Source organism: Maniola hyperantus, chromosome 2, assembly GCF_902806685.2.
Source record: "Maniola hyperantus chromosome 2, iAphHyp1.2, whole genome shotgun sequence".
NCBI lineage: Eukaryota > Metazoa > Arthropoda > Insecta > Lepidoptera > Nymphalidae > Maniola > Maniola hyperantus.
Genome location: NC_048537.1, coordinates 13,126,981 through 13,147,034, shown reverse-complemented (window position 1 = coordinate 13,147,034; position 20,054 = coordinate 13,126,981). Strand labels below are relative to the sequence as shown.

The window sequence follows — 20,054 nt, the reverse complement described above, 5'->3', positions numbered from 1 at the left end:
CATTGTTTAGTGGTCAATTATATTTGTATTAACAGATCAACAATATTGGAATTAAACGTTTTTTATGTGAAAACAAATAAATAACTATTGAGAAAATACAATGACGCCACGAACTCTCAAAGTTTGTTTTGCAACTAAAGTTGTAGTCCTTGAAAAAACTGGTTACACGATAAAGGACAAAAAATAGGTTAGCTGCGTCTCTGTTTGTCACATTAGTAACTTTATCTGTGCTCTCTTTCTCTTCTTATTGTGTGAATGAGAAAGCAAACGTTCCTTTGTCTAGATTTTTTACTCAGTCTACGGGAGCCAAGACGGGATCAAACTTAGACTAGAGTATTTAAACTAAAACGAACACGACTTACGAAAAGACATTATTATCTATGGAAACGACATGAAAGAAACGATCGACAAAATAATGACATTGACACTTACTTTCATACATACTTTTATTTCTGGTCGGTGACATAGCCGGTAGCCCTATATTGCCCTATATACATCCTACTCTATGACATAGCCTTTGATTTGGATTTTATTGAGGAGAGGTTAGATTTTGTTTTGTTCTAAATGAGAAAATAATAAATTGAATGCTTACCTAGTATTTAGAGAAAATGACTTATTTATTACGAACATTAGTCGCTTACCCGAAAAATGTAATGATGCGATGCTATAATAAAATTGTAATAACTGATGATGGCTCGACAATAGTCTCACTCCACCGTGAAGAAGAATTTCCTTACGAATTTTCCAAACCACTACCAGAAGAGATGAAAGAAGACAAATCAGTGTTGAGAATGAACGATTATAGTGAAGTAAGAAGAATTTTCAAGGACATTAAGCCTGAAATAGCGCGGCAACAACTAGCTTCAGTTACAATGACTACAACACATCGATGGTTCCCAAGGGCAAGAGACAAGAAAGCAAAGAAAACTGAAATGAATAGACCCTATCTGTAATTCTGTAGATTTATTATAATATTGAATTTGTAAGTAAAATTAAATAGTTTAGTTGTTCATAGTTGTTATAATAAATTATATTTTACTTTCCTTCAAGTTGTAATAGCGAAATACAAATCAATTCAACTGCAATAATTAGTAATGGATTTTACAATAATTTATCCCAGAAGTATGAAGACTAACTGCAAAATTGCAGTGTACTTAAACATATTAAAACATAACCAAATGGAGTTAACAGTTTAAGCAAAATTCAAAAATTAAAACTTCATATTCTGAATATTTATCCTGTCTGAATTTATTTATCTTAATAAATATCTTGGTAATTGTTAACAGACAGGTGCTTAATTATGAAGTTTTTTAGTTTTTTAAAATTCCAGTGGGAACTAATTTTCCAAGATTAAATGTAGACTACATATACACGATGCAATCTGTCTACCAAATTTTGACAAAATTGGTTAAGGAGATGGGATATGAAATGTGAGAAGACAACAGACAGACACTATCATATTAAAATTCTGTAATCCTTGATCATTGAGACAACTAATCATTTGTGGTTTTTTTCTAGGTTAAGGACTAACAACCTACCAAAAAAAAATTTTTTTTTAACTATTTTGTAGATATTCAAAATTTAACTGTACAACAGCTCTCACCGAACAATCTCCTTTGTGCTTTCTCCATAAACGTGACACTGGCGAAACACTCTGTGCCCAGCTGGCACACCTAAAAGCCAATAATTGGGAATTGAATTGAATCCTTGATCAATTACACTTAAATTAAGTTCAAATTTCTCCATGTAAGTGATACAATAAAAAAATCAAAAGGTTGAGGGTTTTACCCCCGTATTCACAATCATTACTATGAGGTCCCACAGTGCGCTTGAACGCATAGTGTGTGGTTCCGCCAATCAGATTATTTTGTCACGTCAATTTTCGATAATCTGATTGGTGGAATCCACACTATGCGTTCGAGCACACTGAGCGATTTCATAGTAATGATTGTGAATACGGGTGTTAGAGTACATTGAAAGAGGTGTATTCAATATATTAGTCTATTTCATTTAAATAATATCAATACATAATTTCATTTTACATTTTCTCATTACTAAACTTTGATTGATCAATCTAATGCTAAAATATTATACTTAACAATAATTATTTGTATTATGATAATATATTTGTATATAATCTAAGATGTTCTTTTAATATGCAATAACACGGCTCATTTATATTTTAATAGATTATCTACAATAAAATATTAATCACGGTTAACAAAAGACAAATATGTAAATAATATTTCAGTATTACATTAAATTCTAGCTTTCCTATATAAGGCAACATATCAACAACTTCATAAAATACATACTGACTCAGCAACTAGACTTCCATGTGCCAAAGTTTTTAAACTAAGATGTGCCATACACTCTAGAGTTGTTAAACACAAGAGTGGTTTGAAAATTATTGTGTGCTCTCACATGTGCCTCAGAATTTCAGTCACTAAGAAACGTACAGTGCGACAAGGCTATCGTGGCGCGTGGCGAAAATTGGAACTAACGTTGCCGTCATGTGTCTCCTTTGTTCTAGTTTAAATATTCTAAGCCTTTGTTCTCCAACAGCGCCCCCCTGTCAATGTAATTCAAGTGCCAAGAGAGCCTTGTCGTACTGTGGAAGAATATCTTTAGCACTCATTGAAAGTTCCACAGTTCAATATGCTAGTATAGAGACAAGATAGACTACACAAGTGTGTTAAGAAATTTTTTAAGTTACCCAGACATTACCAGATATTATTTGTATAATCAATAGTGATTATTCAGTTCTCAAACACGAATCTGTTTAAACAAATCTTAAATTATAGCTACCCTTTTCTGCAGGTAACATTGTAAGAACAGTAGCACTATATTAGATTTCCCTGGACCCTATAAATAGGCACCATTGTCTTTCCATGTAGGACCTAGGTGTTTAAAAGTATAGTTGCTCAATCAGTATGTCTATTAATAAGCTAAGAGCTATGACAACTACTATAGAGATAATCTATGTTTTCAATAAAATATATTTCAAAAAATAAATGAACAAATAATTTATGAGATACAACACTTCCATTCAATATCACAACGTTTTCCACCTTTGGTACTTGTTTAAGTCTTGCATAAAAGCTCCCACCAATTTGATCTAATTTATGGTAGAAACACATCTACAACACAACACTTAACACATGTTGAGTTAAATCAACTTGCAGTCTTCGTATCACAAGAACTTTAGCAATACTACCACAGTGATTCAACATACATTGCTATGGAGCAATGGTGCAGGAAAATGCTATCTGATATTTCTGATCTGCAGTGAGATCTACTAATTCAGTTTTCAACAATGAATTTATAGTCAAAGAGGTCATTTGACATTTATTTTTATTCCATTGAAGGTTTTCTACAAAAAATCATTTTGATAGCACTCAGTGAAGCAGCAATATAGAATCAACCAATGTCAAATGAGCATAAGTGTTTTACTAAACAACACTGGACACCAAAATTCAGTCTGCTGTTGGAAATGTGTTTGTACCATTATCATTTAAAGCTTTATGCTGACTATTTTAGACTAGTTTTGAAACTACTATTCTGCATCTTACTTTATTTAGGTACCTAACTAATTAATATCTCTTTCAATAAAATTATTTTCCTTTGTTGTTAAAATATATTATCCCACTCTAAGATTTAAATATTATAGCATGGAAAGTCTGAACTTGCTAACACATCTAAATATTTATATTTTGTATACATCACAAATACCGTTAGGCATTAATATGCATAGTATATTTAAAATATTACACTGGCAGTCCTCTAAAAGTTAAAACATTCAATAAAACATGAATTTAGTGACTACCTTTGGCAGTCATAACTCACCACATTATTTAAGCTTCAAATAGGGATACAGTCAAATCAATAATCTAAATATATAAAAAGAAAAGGTGACTGACTGACTGACTGACTGATCTATCAACGCACAGCCCAAACTACTGGGCGGATCGGGCTGAAATTTGGCATGCAGATAGCTATCATGACGTAGGCATCCGCTAAGAAAGGATTATTGAAAATTCAACCCCTAAGGGGGTGAAATAGGGCTTTGAAATTTATGTAGTCCACGCGGACGAAGTCGCGAGCATAAGCTAGTAATTAATATTATAGTAAAGTGTTTTGTTTCAACTCTGTACTGCACTAATTTTATCAAGTATTGACAAACTTAAAATACAGTAATTCATTTTTCAAATATCTTAAAATATGTATAAAAGGAAAAGCTAACTGACTGACTGATCTATCAACGCACAGCTCAAACTACTGGTTGGACCAGGCTGAAATTTGGCATGTAGATAGCTATTATTATGTAGACATCTGGTGAGAAAGGATTTTAGAAAATTCACCCCCTAAGGGGGTAAAATAGGGGTTTGAAATTTGTGTAGTCCACACGGTTTTTTAAAATTCAACCACTAAGGGGGTAAAATAGGGGTTTGAAATTCTTGCAGTACACGAGAACAAAGTCGCGAACATAAGCTAGTAAAAATATGATTAATTTTGTTTATAGGTAACCCTTTGGGTTTTGAACTTAGAGTGGGCTTTATCAATGACTATTTTAGCAAAAGTAACATACCCTGGTGCCAGCCTTTGAAAAGTTTAACTTCTTTGAAACTACACTTGTTATACAGCAAACTTCAGCACATTTTTTTGTAAATTCATGTATAGTATACTATACTATGTTAGACTATAATATTATAAAGTATTGAATGTACCTTCACATGTTATATATCCTGAAACAATATATTCTCTTATTCATTATACATTAATGTTACCTACATGTTATTTAAAAGAAAGACTGTGCCTTTCTAAGATACGCTATGTATCACCCAATTATATTGTGAGATTTGTGAATGACAATAATATATTCTATAAGTTCACTAAAAATATAGTATGATCTAATTTACTTTTATTAGACTGAATCCAGACGAGTGTACTGTATTGTAAAGGTGGTTCCACACAGCAGTTAAAAAATGTTAGATAACATTATTCAGGTGCTGAGCTTATGTGCAGTGGCAACATTATTATTTATTACACGCCACTTTACATTACGCCATATTATTCCGCGCGTCTGGTCCCAGCCTTATGTTTGTAACAATGCCTCTCTTACCCGAAACATATTTAAGTACGTATTTAGCGAAGTTTCTTTCAATGTTAAGGCTAAAAAGTTGTACTATAGTCAAACTGTCGTATAACGCGTAAAATTTAACTCCTCACGCGCCATTTTAACTTTGTGTCAAATTTCAAGTCAAAGGTACTATTTTAGTCCTTATTTTAAAGGTAAACCGTACTTTTGACATGACAGTTGACCCATAGAGTTAAAATGGCGCGTGAAGAGTCATTTTGTACGGACTATACATACTGTTCACTGTAACGCCAGGTTTAGACTAGCCAACAAGTTGTTATACTAGTTTTCGACAAAACTTGACAGGATAATATGTCAAATGATAAACTTGTATTGTTATTGTTTCAGACATATTTAGTCTCTCTCTCTTAGATTGACGGCAAAGTTAACAGAAACCTAGTAGGGCCAAGTAGGTACTTACCACAAGTAATTTACAAGTTTTGTGTACAACTACTATCACAACTTGTTTTTGTGTCAGCAAAATATGGCAAGAATGCAGTTACATGCACATTGCACATCACATGTTTTAGACTTTGGTGTAAACGTGGGGTTAAGATGGTTCACGTAAATGCAAACTCGACAAGTCTGCATTCTGTGCAAACTGCTCGAGTGTTTGTATTTATAATTTTGTGCTCAAGCAAGCTTGTACATGTGTAGCCAGCTTAAGGTCCATAACATCTCCAATATTGGATAGCTTAGAATCTAATAATAATATACAAAAATAATAGCTTTCATTTGAAATAGAAAAAAATGGCACACAAGAATATATTGTTTTTAAAAATAATCACACAGTGTTGTCTCTTTGGGAAAAATTTCTTTGATTTAGGTGAAAATAAACTTAACTGATAATGACACGCTGTATAATAATTCTTGACTTAATTTTTTTAAATATACAAATCTTCTATATCACATGTTCGGAAGAGCTACCAATATTATTTTTAAGAGTTGGAGACAACAGTTTACAAAATGTTGAAATGCTCCATTATATGTTTGTAAACTCGAAATCGTTGTAAATAAGTCCTTATTAGACACACACAGACTAAAGAAAAAAATTAGACGGACGGAGCCCTCACAAAGGTATCAATAAAAGTAATAATAAAGAAAACTGTATGTCACGCCCCACCCGATAAAGTTTCACTTTACAAGCATTTTGTAGATTAATCGAGAAGACAAATATTCACCAATAATCAAAAATATTTCACCAATGTTCACCAATGCAGAAAGTTCAAATTGTCTGGAGGTGACATAAAGTCTGTAAATAATAGTGAAATTGTATGTATCAAATGATATTCCATACAATCCGATCATTCCGCTCATTCCATTGCTTCCTGGAAATGTATTTTATCAACAGGGTTTCATTTATTGTGGACCTGTTTGCTGTCTATCATTTTGCTTTAGTCTTTGTCAATACATTTTAGCAGGCCTAGCACCACAGTTGAGGTAATCACAATGAGATGATTGTAAATGTTATTATTGGCTGAATTTGTGTAACTCTTCACAAAACTAGTATCAGCCAATCGACAGACCTAGCACCAAAGTTTGATAGCAATCATCTCTCAATCAATCAATCAGCCTGTTTGCGTCCACCGCTGGACATAGGCTGAGATCTATAGAGAGCGCACTTTGACTTTGCTCAGACTTAAGATTGAGTTAATACGAGACAGATTTATGTGAGAGATATAGCTCTGTCTCGTTTTAACTCTATCTTAAGTTTAAGCTAAGTCAGTGCGCTCTATAGATCTCACTCATAGTGTTTTTATACACGGCCCTCCGCCTTTCTGTCCAAACCCACTTCCTGCTACCTGATTGGCGGAAGTTCTCTACAGTTGCAGTATTTTTACTGCAACAGGAGAGAAAACCACAAATTCAGCTAATTACAACGATTAGATTATCTCAATGTGTTAAACACGACTGCCTCGCTTTTCCTAAGAGATAACTTTCAATAGCGACTAGTGTAAGCTCGATCGAGGCTCCGTACGCGCAGACGTGGGTTGCCGATTTCGAATGACAAACTGTAAACGGAAGGGAGGGGGGTCCGATGTCAGCGCACCCGGGAGAGGCGAAGCTCCCTGTCGAGGTCCTGCAGCTGACGGATGAAGCCGTCATTGGGGTGGATGTCCCGCCGGGAGCGGACTTGACAGAGGGCCTCTGTCAAGCTCATCCCGCGCTTGATCATCAAAAACGCGATCGCGCAAGTCGCTGATCGAGATACCCCCATCATACAGTGCACGAGCACGCGACCTGCAAGTGATATACATGCTATAGATATATTATAATGGTAGTGTATGACATGTGTAACAGAAGGTATTTGTTATGAGTCATGAGACAATCCTGTTAGTACCTAGGTGTAAAATGTAGTAGTGATCGACAAGTTAACACTTCGCTCGGCATACATATTTTTTGCAGTGTAATTGCCTATAAAATTTAGTAGGTACGTACTGTCGCCTGTCCGTTTATAGGAAAGAGGAATATGAATTTCAAGCGCACCACACTGCTCTAGTATGTACTACTGGCAGTTAACACATCTCACAGCATTTTGCTGAATCTTTGCAGATTTTATCTTGCTTTCCTTCATCAAAAAACTCGTGGTCAGTAATTATTATGGACATCAAAATGAGCTATAATTTAGTAGAAAATCCAATAACGGTCTGGATTCAAGCAACCCTTGAATTATGCCCTAGAGACCCTTGAAATTTGGTAGTGCCAACCTAGATAACCACCAACTTTTAAAGGTTCTAACAGTATCTTAATGAGCATGGGTCTCCTCTCAAAAGAAGAAGGGTCTAGGCCATGGACTCTATTGTGAATTAGCAGACTTCACATGCCTTTGAAAACATGGAGAACTCTCAGCGTATGCAAGTTCCCTCACGATGTTTTCCTTTACCGCTAAAGCAAGTGATATTTAATTAATCTTAAAACGCATATAGCTCCGAAAATTTAGAGGTGCGTGCCCGGGATCGAACGCCCGACCTCCTGAATAGAAGCCCGCGACGTCTTTAACACTAGGCTGTCACCACGTACTTATCACACCACGTACGAGAGATTATCGGGCAAATGAGGACAAATGACATCACAATCTTATCTTAAAATGATCCCAGCGACACTCATTTGTATCAATTATCGCGATAATTTCAACTAATGACTGTGACTTTGTGACAGTCTTGGATTGGATTAACAAACTTGGATATTATTGTATTAAATGTTGCAATAGTTCATGAATTTGAAGGCTCCTTCCTACATATTTTTTGCAAGGTTTTCTCATAATCCATCCGATACATATTATGTATTAGGAGAGCGAAATGGTTCCGTACCACCATACAAGAAATAACACTTTTTATTTATTTTTTAAATTTTCATGACGGCCATTAATTTGAGAAATTTATTATTTGCTGTTATAGTGGCAATAGAAATACACATATTGTAGAAACTAGCTGATTCCTGCGACTTCGTCCGCGTGGATTTACGTTTTTTAAAATCCCGCGGGAACTCTTTGATTTTTCGGGATTGTTGTCGTTGCTTGGTACCTACAATATGAATTCACTATGAACACTTCCTGAATCTTGATAACTCAGGCGGGCAGTAACCCTGCAGCATCAGGATTAAGGAGTTCAATCCAGAGTTTTTTATGTGACCACGACGTAAACTTTTTTTGTTGATTTAAAAAAAATTGCAAATCGGTCCAGTAACCTCGAAAAAATCGATGTAGAAAAAAGAACCACCTCCTTTTTGACAGTCGGTTAAAAACCGATGACCTTGAAATATTTACGGAACAATCTTTAAAATATCCCCTATCTAACAAAAAAAGAATAAATGAAATCGGACTACGCGTTGATGAATTACAACTCAGTATACATTTTAACTTTCGTCCCCTCTCCTACGGGAACCATGCTGAATTTCGGGATAAAAAGTATCCTATATTCTTCCTCATAGTATGACCTCAAATCGTACCAAGTTTCATTGGAATCCATTCAGTAGTTACAGCGTGATGCGCGGCCGTGATACAGACAGACAGACACACAGACAGACAGATAGACAGACAGACAGACAGACAGACAAAAATGAAAAAAATTACGGTTTTGGGTTCAGTATCGATTATAGAGTGCCCTCAAAAAAAATTTCAAAATATCTTCAATGTACAGAATTTGACCTGTTACAGTTTTATTATAAGTATTGATTTTAACTCAACCTATACAGCCCGCTGATAAACACATACCTACAGACGGACGGACAGCGGAGGTTTAGTAATGGGATCCCGTTGGCACCCTTCGGGTACGGAACCCTGAGAACCGCGTGCGGGATTCCATTTTTGGAAAAGTTAGCAAAAGGTAAAATATCAAAATGTAGTATAGGTAGATAAGTAAAAAACGAAATAAATAGGTAGAGCTTTTAATCGTGGCACTAACTACTTGGTACTTTAAAACACCTCGATTAAAGATGACGGGCAAAAAATAGCAGTTCTGTTTGGCGGCCATTTTAAATACCGACGGAAAAGACGCGAACATTACTGCCGTACGAAAAAGATCAGAATCACTCTCGAGGTGCGCCTAAAAAAAGTTTGATTAAAAAAAATTACTTACTTCCCCTGGAGATTCCCTCATCAATAAAGCTGGCAGCGATGTGGAAGTACTTGGATATGTCGGTAGTCGGCAGATCCATCAACTGGAAGCCCTTGTAATGCAGGCCTGGACAGTCTCTGTAGTACATGTGGTCGGTGTCGACTTGCGTGTAGCGTTTACCCTCGGCTGTGTTGAGGACATAGTTGATACCCATCCGACGTAGGAATGCCTTGTCTTTTGCAGCGACCCTACAGGAAATACAACAGAGATTGTGACTTATATTTCTCTGGTACCCACCTCAATATCATCATCACTGAGCATGGGTTCCTCCTAGCAGCTGCAGCAGTCTGCTAGCTTTTCACAGTCCATCCTTTGAATCGATTTTGACGAAATTTGGTATAGAGATAGCTTGCATCCCAGGAATGGACATAGGATATTTTTATATTAATAAGAAATTTAGAAAATTGAAGAGTTCCCACAGGATTTTTAAAATCCTAAATCCACGCGGATTAAGTTGTGGGCATCAGCTAGTAGATATAAATTAATGCTGTGTGAAACTCTTCTAGTGAGATACTCGCAGAAATATAACTTACGCATCTCCAACAAAAAGTCCAGGGTAAACTTCGTTGACATCTGGAGTAGGGCTGTACGTAACGCCGCCGCCCAAGCTGCCCAGACTGCTCACGCCGGTGTAGGGTCTTGATCGCAGAGACGACAGGGAGCTCAGCACTGATGAGGGCGAGGACCCATAACTCTGCACATCACACTTTGTTGAAACGCACCCACACAGCAACTGACCCATTATAGTTAGAAAGGACCACTGAAATGGGCATATACAAGTACGCTGAAGGAGTGCCATACAAAATGACAGTTATTTTTTGTGCTTATTCGAAGCACCCGGACACACCACCGAGCATACCAAGAATTAAAATTGACTCTTTGTGTCAAATGGTCTTCGTGTTGACACTATGTTGACAGATACCTCATCACTAACTTTTAGTTCCAAGTACACTCACATGATGCTCACTGCTGCTATCAGCGCCAAAATGGTGAAAATCAAGTTGCTTTAAAAACAGGTCGGCAATCACAGGTCCAACGTACTTGTATTAGTAGAGGTCAATGGAAAAGACACATATCAAATTCACATAATATATTCTTATATATTGAAATGCAAATCACTTGTTGACTTGTGGAGCGCACTGTAAATATAGTGATTATTTTTTAAGGTGGCCATTTAAAGTTTGAACAAATGCCAAAACACTACAATTAAAATTTGAGATGTGCTTAAATTTTGGTAAATATTTCAATATTCAAGGGGTAATTCACAGTGTATGTTAGTATCCAAGCAGTAGTCTTTATAATATGTCTGTACACATCTTATCATTATGACATTCAACTGAATACTATGCATATAATACATATAATATAATATAAACATTTAAAATAAGTGTAACGTCTTGATAAGAGCCTAATATTAGTTGGCTTCATGGGTAGGTTTCCCAAACTCTGTTTTATGTAAATACATTTATCTGTAATATTAGATACTTATCCATATTTTATTCTTTATTTTTTTGCAAGTTTACTTATGTATAATTAAAAAAGTTTTGCATAATAATGACAACATTTAATATGTGAAAATAGGGTTTTCATATTTTAATACATTAACATCAGTAATGCATCAGACCCTGATAATAAAATGGCATTCTAGGACAAAGATAAAATTACCAGCATTTGTATAAAATAATAATTTCTAGAAGTACATTTCAAGTTATTCAATAAATTTTTCTACCAAAGTACTTCTATTCTGGCGGAAACATATCCTAATTTCAGTCCAGTAGGCCTATTAAAGCAACTCGGAAACTGACAAGGCATGCTAACTGATGCAAAATCTGTAAAATATTAATATTGTAAATTGAAATAGCAGATTACTGCAGCAAAACATAACACACACCCTTATAATAAAATACTCTTCTGGTACAGGTGTTTAATGTTCATTGATACTATAGAGAAATTATTTAAAACTTTTGCCCGGCTATCTCATGTGACAGTTTTCTGAGCTAAAAGTTAATTTTGTTGATAAATACCATTAATGTCCTTAAGTCGGAGCCTACACGTTGCTCATTAGCTGCACTGTATGAATGAGACCTCGGATAGATGGAGTACTGCCAATATAACAGACATTAGTTGTAGCAACAAAGCATATAACTGGCATATAACAATAGGTATGAGAGAGATCTGTGATAGTGCAACCTACTCTTAACTAGTCTGTGGATGAAGCAGCATTATTCCAAGGTTAGAACTGGATACTTCAAGGCGAAAGGCACACCAACAGAGCTGAGGCACAGTGTATTTTTTGATAACATCATCATCAACCGATAGACGTCCACTGCTGGACATAGGTCTTTTATAGGGTATATGTCATCACTGCCAACAATCACTGAAGAATTTTGGATTTACTTGATAACAACTCAAACTTTTTATCTACTTTGAAATAGCACTGGTGACTTGTAACAAACCCAGGCTCAAGTGCATCCTGTTTCGTTTTCAGTATACCAATTTCAACAGTATGTCAAAGTACACAAAGTGGAGTTTAGGAAGTTATCAAAAAGACTTCACTTCACTGTCTGGTATGGCCCTAACATGGTGTTATGATCTTCTTGTTCTGTTGTCTAATTGGAGTCAATATAGATCTACTTTTTACACTATTCACATGCTAATGCCTTCTGAGATTTGGACCTCCTGCTAACTTGAATTACAACTTTCTTATATTATCAATATTGTTACATTTGTAAAATTAGCAGGTGTAAATCTGTTCCGTGCCTGTTAGCTCTTGAATAAGGTATTTACTATAATAGGTCCGATCTAGTACAGTTCTTCACAGCAAGCAATGGTATCAGGTGTATATATCTCTTTTAGACAGGCATAATATTCAATTCAATATTACATCACACCAGGTGTAAATGAAGACAAATACATAGGTACAACTCATTGGGTTCGTTGTACAGATATCAATAATCAAATACATATAAATATTTCAGCTGAGACGCAATAATGATTACTTCTTCCTTAAATGGCTTTTAGCTGCTGTGTCAACACAGTTAAGTTACCCAAATACAGCTATGTTTTTCAATAACTTACTACTAAGAATTGTCATAAATATGCAATGGCTATAAATATGCATCAATGGCAATACCCATATTGTATTACGTCTTAGAAAAACTATACCTACGGCTCTTAAATGATCCACGATGTCGACCTTGAGGTGACTAACTAGAGATTCAAAAATAGGTTGAGGCCAATAAAGTCTATTTATATATTTTCCCTCGTATCGTAAAAATATTAAATACATTATCTATTAAATATTGACGAATAGCTTAATAAGGTCAGCTAAATATAGAATAGAAAACATGTTTTACTTACGGAATCCCTGTAGCTCATTTTAGAAGATAATCTTCAGAATTTTAACACCAAGTTATTTCGTACACTTTAATGGAAATGCCAACATGGAAATTAAAAGTGAAAACTTAAATTATATTGAAGCCCAGTATACTTATGTTTTTATTAAATTACTGGACAGGTATAGTTTTCACTATTCAGGCGAAAAGGAAATTAATGAAAAACGAAGACGGAAAACGAAAATTGCGCTATTGAAAATGGCAAATGTCAATGTCATCAATAGCAATAGACATTTTTTTATTTTTTTTATGGCTTTACGGCTCTAGATTCATGGTGGAAATGCCAACAAAAAATAGAAATTAAGACCAGAAACAGGTAAAGGAAAGCTTTGGTCAACTGGCTTTATGGCTCTGGATTCTAAGTACATTAAGTGGCGTCTATCCCATATGTTATTGGTCTGTGTCGGTATCATAGATGTAAGGCATAATAGGCTCAAAAAGGCTAGAACCTAGAGCCGTAAAACCAGTTAAAAAATGTAAGACATAAACAAAGAGTCAGCATGGAGTCAGCCTTTGAAACTTCTTTGAAAGACCGCTATCGTTTTCGTTTTTTTTTTGCTGTGGTTTTTTTGTCTATGATTATTGTGATTTGTGAATTATTGTGATTGTGATTTGTGGTTAACTTATACAAATTATTAAAGAATTTGAAGTTAAATTACAATGTAAAATGCTATAAAAGCGTTTTAGTGCTAATTTTAATAAACGGTTACTATCCTGGATACTCATAGTCAGAGAAATCTGAAGATTTGTGCTGAAAATGGATGAAAAAGAAGAGTTGCATCTAACCTCACAGGAATTACAAGTTTTATCAGAACTTGACAGGTATTTGGGCCAAACAAACTAAATTCAACCACTGAATAATACACGGTGCATACTACACTACTACATACATTAAGATTCAAGCCTTCAGCCTGCATGCATTCACTGCTTTTTGGAAGCGCGGCAGTTCCCATTTAGGTCGGTCCAGCGCGCTGGAGGTCGTCCTACATCGTTATCCCAAATAAAATTTAACTGGTTGCATTCAGTAAGTATTCAGCAGAAATGGTGACTAGATGACCTTTCCAGCACTGCAAAAACCATCTATCTACCTAGAGGTCCTAAGTTTGTTTCCCAGTTGACTGGATTAGGATTACTTATATAGTTGAGCTGTGAATTTTAGTGCCTATAGTTAATTAAGTATTTAATAATAATAGTTAATTAGTAATTAGTGATGTAATTATTCTAAACTAAACAATCTTCAAAGGCAAGTATGTCATCATAATCTTGAACTGCAAAATTCTAACCATGCTAGCTCCTGAAAAGTAAGTGTACAACATACATATGCCACTGGCTTGAAGGATGCAATATTGATGCATTTAAGATTAGTAGTACAACTCTTAAATGGTAGACTAGTTTTGATTCCAGTTACAGAATTTTTAATTAATCTACACAGGATTCCATTGAACCTCGACAGAATGTTGTTGCAACATGATGAAATATTGATATTTCAGCATTGTGCCATGTAAACAATGTGCTGAAGAAAAGTTCTATGTGTATTTTTCCACTTGAGGAATTCTTAGAGATTATTCCTTAGCCTTATACCTTTATAAATGACTAGATAATACCTGCGACTTTGTACGTGTGGATTTAGGTTTTTTAAAATCCCTTGGGAACTCTTTAGTTTTCCGGGATAAAAAGGAGCTTTTGCCCTTCCTCGGTATGCAATCTCTGGTATGTATCTCAGTACCAGATTTCGTCAAAATTGGTTGTAGGGAAGGGCAGTGAAAGGCTAGCATACAGACAGATAGACAGACACACTTTCGCATTTATAATATTAGTATGGATGTAGTAATATTGCAAATTGAAAGATAGCACATATTACTTTATATTTATTTCTAAATAATATCTATCCACGGCTGTACTCACGTGTTTAGTCGATGTTAGCCCGACTAGTTTCGAACCCATATGGTACACGGTAGTTTAAACATTATATTTATTTCTTGCAGTCGCCAGTTTGGCTTTCTGAAACTTCGCGGTAGTGAGCATAGCAGAACACGAGCTCTGGTTCTCAAAGCTGTCAAGTACTTGGAAGGCATGCTGGTGCAAGTCAAGGTATGTGAATATGGGTATTATTTCTAATAATTTGACTCCACTTATACCTAAATAACTCTGCAGTTAAAGGTAGATGAAGCTGGAAGGCTAAATGCTCAAGTTCCATTATTTGTTATACTTACAAGCTTTATGCTAAAACCTGAAACACAGGAAGTGTGACAGCAATGTACCTAACATGGCTAATTGTGTGTGGGAGCCACACTCCTTCAGTCGTGTGCTGATGTCAGCCGCTGCATTGGCAAATGCTTCAAATGGTTCTTTGTTAACACATGCATATGTGGTTACAGTTTAACAAAATATTGTACGTTTAGTTTAACTATTGCTGCAGTTGGAATGAAAGCGTCATATTAAAATTAATAATTCATGATTGATATGATTTGACTGACTTCAATAATGTTCAGAACTAATTGATTATCTGGTATTTATTACTGTGAATCGAATATTGGAAAAGAGCAACTGCTGAGTTTCTTGCCGTTTATACTTGGTAGGATGATTCAAAAATATAAAAGTTTAATTTTAATCACCCTTATTATAAATGCGAAAGTGTGTTTGTTTGTCCTTCAATCACGTCGCAACGGTGCAACGGATTGACGTGATTTTTTGCATGGGTATAGATACTTGGAGATGTGACATAGGCTACTTTTATCCCGGGAAATCAAAGAGGTCCCACAGGATTTTTAAAAAACCAAATTCCACGCGGACGAAGTCGCAGGCATCAGCTAGTAACAAATATTTTTATTTCTATCTTGAAAACTCTTAACAATTATTTCATAAAATCACTGCCCATATTATGACTGCAAAAGTGTCTGCTTGTTGGTTTGTCCTTCAATCACGCCGCAACGGATTGGCGTGATTTTTTGCATGGATGTAGTTAAGGACGGAGAGTGATGTAGGTTACTTTTTATCCCATAAAATCAAAGAGTTCCCACAGGTTTTTTATTTCTTTTATTTTTATTAATTTATTTTATTTCAACAGGAAGAGGAGAGAGCATGTTCTCCGGGTGCTAGAAGGGACATATGCATCGACCCTAAAACTTATTGTAAACTGGGCCACTTTCATTTATTACTTGAAGACTATGCTAAAGGTACACCCAAGTAAAAAAAATTATGTTAATTTGAAATTTAACTGTTTGAATCAATTATGCCTGTCAAAACGTGTACACTTTTCGAATTTATAATTATTAATTATTTGTGTATATTGAAAAATATATTTTCATATAAGCAGTAGCAGTGATAGCCTAGTGGTTAAGATGTCCGCCTCTAGTTCAAGAGGTTCAGGGGTTCGATCCTAGACACACATCTCTAACTTTTTGGAGCTATGTGCTGTTATAATTAATTATCACTAGCTTTAACGGTGAAGGAAAAACATCGTGACGAAACCAGCATTTCTGAGAGCTCTCCATAATGTTTTCAGCAGGCAGTCACGTGCAGGTCATGAGGCATAAATGTACTGCTTACCTTAGTCCTAATAGCTCAATGCTTATTTTTCATTATAACTGAATATGTTCATACATAAATGCCTACCCCTGCTTGAATACCTGTGAACGCCACTGATGGCAGGATATAACCTAAACGCTTCTTATTCCGAGAGGAGACCTCTACTCAGTAATGGGCCGGCGATGGGTGGATCATGATGATGATGATAAACTTAAGAGTAAGCAATCCTAAACCCTTCTTATTCCGAGAGGAGACCTCTACTCAGTAATGGGCCGGCGATGGGTTGATCATGATGATGATAAACTTAAGAGTAAGTAATAGAAGCAAATCACATAATGTTCAGAAATGTTATTGTTGCAGCAATGTCAGCATACCAGAAATTCTATGCCCTGGAACAAGACAACTGGAAGGATCCACTTTTCTTGTATGGACTGGGCCTTTGCTACTACCACTACAATGCATTTGACTGGTATGTGCTTTATATTATTTATTAATAACTATAGAAATGAAAAAAATATGAACTGCAGAAATGAGCAATTGCAACATGTCAAATATAGGTTAAAAAGCTGTGATAGCATAGCGGTTAGGACGTCCGCCTTCTAATCGGAGTTCGGGGGTTTAATCCCAGGCACACACCTCTAACTTTTGGGAGTTATGTGCGTTTTAATTAATTAAATATCACTTGCTTTAAATGTGAAAGAAAACATTGCGTGGAAACTTGCATGCCTGAGAGTTCTCCATAATGTTCTCAAAGGTGTGTGAAGTCTACCAATCCGCACATGGCCAGCATGGTAGACTATGACCCTTCTCACTCTGAGAGGATACCCGTGCTCTGTAGTGAGCCGGCGATGGGTTGATCATGATGATGATGAAATATATCTCCTAGAAGCAACACTACAGGCAAATGAAGGCAAGTGCACAAATTAAAAATTTCAAAGATACAGTACCTGGCAGAAAAGATTTGTAGAGTGTTGTCTCTATCATTGAGACCAGTGAAGTGACTTATGAGAGACAGAGCTCTACAAAGCTGAAATCTCATTCTATAGTTCAATACAACATAAATATACCCGACAGGGTACCGTAACTTCATTTTGGGGTACAGTTGTGTTCCTGTTACAATATTATCCGAAAATGATGGTAACTGCCATAGCACAATCGTCTCAAGTGGTCAGTCAACTATTGATGGGTTGATGACTTGATGATGATGATGATGATGATGAAACTGTAAGTAAGGTCAGCTGTACAGCTTGGATAATTCTTTACGCAAAGTGATATGTGACATATGACGTCTTCCTTCCCCTAACGAAGGTATTCGACGAAGGTAACGATGAGACAGTGCGGACCATTATTGTACTTAGTTTAGAAAATTGTCGCTAGATGGCCCTAGTAGTTGGAATTAGGGCTGAAATAAAATATGTATAGAATCAACCTCAAGTATCTAAGCAAGAGGGAGATTTGCTTGCCTACTTTAACAAATTAACATTATCTTGCATTTATACTTATTAGTAAGACTAATTTGTCAATAATATAATTGTGTTAGTCCCTCAAGGTCTAAATTTCTTCCCTAGAAACAAGATTGAGAAATTTCATATTCACTGAATACGCGATAAAATAACATACCTACCTAGTTACTTTTATTAAATTAAACGTAAGGATATTGCGTATTGAAAATGTGCAGGCACATTCATTTGTATTACTTTTGTAATGGACATTAATAAGGATAAAAGGTCAAACAGACATATGTAGTTATTTTTTTGACTCTAAAATATCATATATCATAATTTAAACCAGTCCAGATAGTTCCGCCAAATATATATTTTCATGCAGAAACTATAAAATGTTTAAAAGTTCATAAAAGATAATAATGGCCCCGATTCTCTAGTCTCTCTCTAAACTAAATTTAGAGTATCTGCATCCTTTTCTTTTAACTAATGCTAAAAAAGGAACGGAACATGACTTTCACATTTAAAGACTCTAAATTTTAGTGCACAATACAAATTTAAACAGTAGGTTCGCGAGTGCGTGCTAAAATCACGGGTTTTACCATCTAAAAATTAAATTAAGAAATGTCAAACTGCTTCTGTCCTTTCATATACAATAGTAAGAAGAGGGTGCGAATACTCTAAAATTAGGTTGTGCTTAGAATCGGTGCCAATGAGTAGGTATTGAGTTAACAGAATATGAAGACTATTATATTTATATTACTGCTTCCCGACACGCTACACTAGTAGCTAGTAGACGGGTCAAGTAAATAATTACAGCAGCCATTTTGTTTTGTTGTTTTGTTTTGTCCTTTTGAATTTTTCCATTGGCTAGGATTTTAATTTCGATTCAAAATAGTAATCCAGAAATAACACATCCTCCCCATATTGGTTTTATTTGTAGAAACCATTTCCTTTCACGGTCACATTTCGTCTTACTTACATTAGGCGAAATTCTAATCGATTTCAAAAAAATGATCATTTTTTCAATTCAATGCATTTTTCCTACATGATTCGATTTCACTTTTAATTTCACTTTGAATGGGTGCAACATCACCCAGGTGGTCAAAGTGGAATATACCATTTTTCCAAATAAATGGAATATGTTGTAGGTACCTACAAAATCTCTAAATTAAATTGGCAGATCCAAAATTAGTGCCATCCATTTTGAAATTATTTGTGGAAAAGGGAGGCAATCTAGATGTAGATCTAAATTGTGCACCATTATGGTGTTTTTGCTTTTTAGTGACTGTTTTACTACATTACATAAATCTCTTGGGAAATCATAACAAAAGGGGTTCGAATATTTTAGTATGGAACCGGTAACTGTAACATATTAACCTCTCGTCTGAAAATAGAACGTGAATATTTAAAAAATCTGTGTACCTATCCAAATCGGTATAAAAAAAATAAAATTATTATATTAATTAATTTAAATTATAAATTTTTCCATAAAAAATTTCTACTCACGTGTATATTGTAATTTATATTGGTAGCCAGATAACTAGAGTGTTTTTAAATAAGTAAAACTAATGCTAGATCTTATTAAAACTGTTCAATTCTGTACATAGGCTAGGTAATAGGGTAGGTATGTGGATCTATTCTATTCTGCACTAGATGATGCCCGCGACTTCGTCCGTGTGGATTTAGATTGTAAAGATTCTGTAGGAATTCTTTGATTTTCCGTGAGAAAAGTAGCCTATGTCCTTCCCCGGGATGCAAGCTATCTCCGTAGGTACCAAATTTTGTCAAAATCGGTTTAACGGATGGGCCGTGAAAAGCTAGCAGACAGACAGACAGACGAACAGACAGACAGAAACACTTATAATATTAGTATGGATTTCTTATGATTTTACTATGTTGCTTATTTATGTCGGGGCTGTTTATTTAAATTCTT

At 35.2% G+C, this 20,054-nt stretch overlaps 2 protein-coding genes across 4 annotated transcripts in view; one reads left to right on the top strand and one right to left on the bottom strand.

Moving 5' to 3' along the window:
• Positions 1 to 2,399: 2,399 nt before the first annotated feature.
• LOC117990759 (dual specificity phosphatase 29-like) lies at positions 2,400 to 13,346 on the bottom strand. Of its 3 annotated transcripts, XR_011237763.1 has the most exons (6): positions 13,114 to 13,346; positions 11,778 to 11,855; positions 10,287 to 10,447; positions 9,715 to 9,941; positions 5,362 to 7,378; positions 2,400 to 5,196 (listed from the first exon to the last, which is right to left on the bottom strand). XR_011237763.1 is itself a non-coding variant. In XM_034978257.2 (5 exons), the coding sequence occupies exons 1-5, from the start codon at positions 13,129 to 13,131 to the stop codon at positions 7,179 to 7,181; spliced, it is 684 nt and encodes a 227-aa protein (XP_034834148.1). In that variant the 5' UTR covers positions 13,132 to 13,346; the 3' UTR covers positions 2,400 to 7,178. The 3 variants fall into 3 exon arrangements, 2 of the variants coding, with proteins under 2 accessions (XP_034834148.1, XP_034834156.1); XM_034978257.2 differs by having other exon boundaries at positions 2,400 to 7,378; XM_034978265.2 differs by lacking the exon at positions 11,778 to 11,855 and having other exon boundaries at positions 2,400 to 7,378; positions 13,114 to 13,345.
• Positions 13,347 to 13,759: 413 nt separating this feature from the next.
• Utx (Utx histone demethylase) overlaps positions 13,760 to 20,054 on the top strand; it is a 45,885-nt gene continuing 39,590 nt past the window's right edge. The window contains exons 1-4 of the mRNA XM_034977689.2: positions 13,760 to 13,970; positions 15,134 to 15,239; positions 16,216 to 16,324; positions 17,037 to 17,145. Of these exons, the coding sequence (XP_034833580.2) occupies positions 13,906 to 13,970; positions 15,134 to 15,239; positions 16,216 to 16,324; positions 17,037 to 17,145 (389 nt within the window). The 5' untranslated portion in view covers positions 13,760 to 13,905. The remainder of the gene's footprint in view (positions 13,971 to 15,133; positions 15,240 to 16,215; positions 16,325 to 17,036; positions 17,146 to 20,054) is intronic.

Bases quoted from the DNA above. Each gene is read 5' to 3' on its own strand.
- LOC117990759 (XM_034978257.2), bottom strand. The intron at 10,448-11,777 runs GTATTTATCAAC...TGTGATGTGCAG, and splicing joins CCGACTTAAGGACATTAATG to AGTTATGGGTCCTCGCCCTC. The intron at 9,942-10,286 runs GTAAGTTATATT...TATTTCCTGTAG, and splicing joins GGACTTTTTGTTGGAGATGC to GGTCGCTGCAAAAGACAAGG.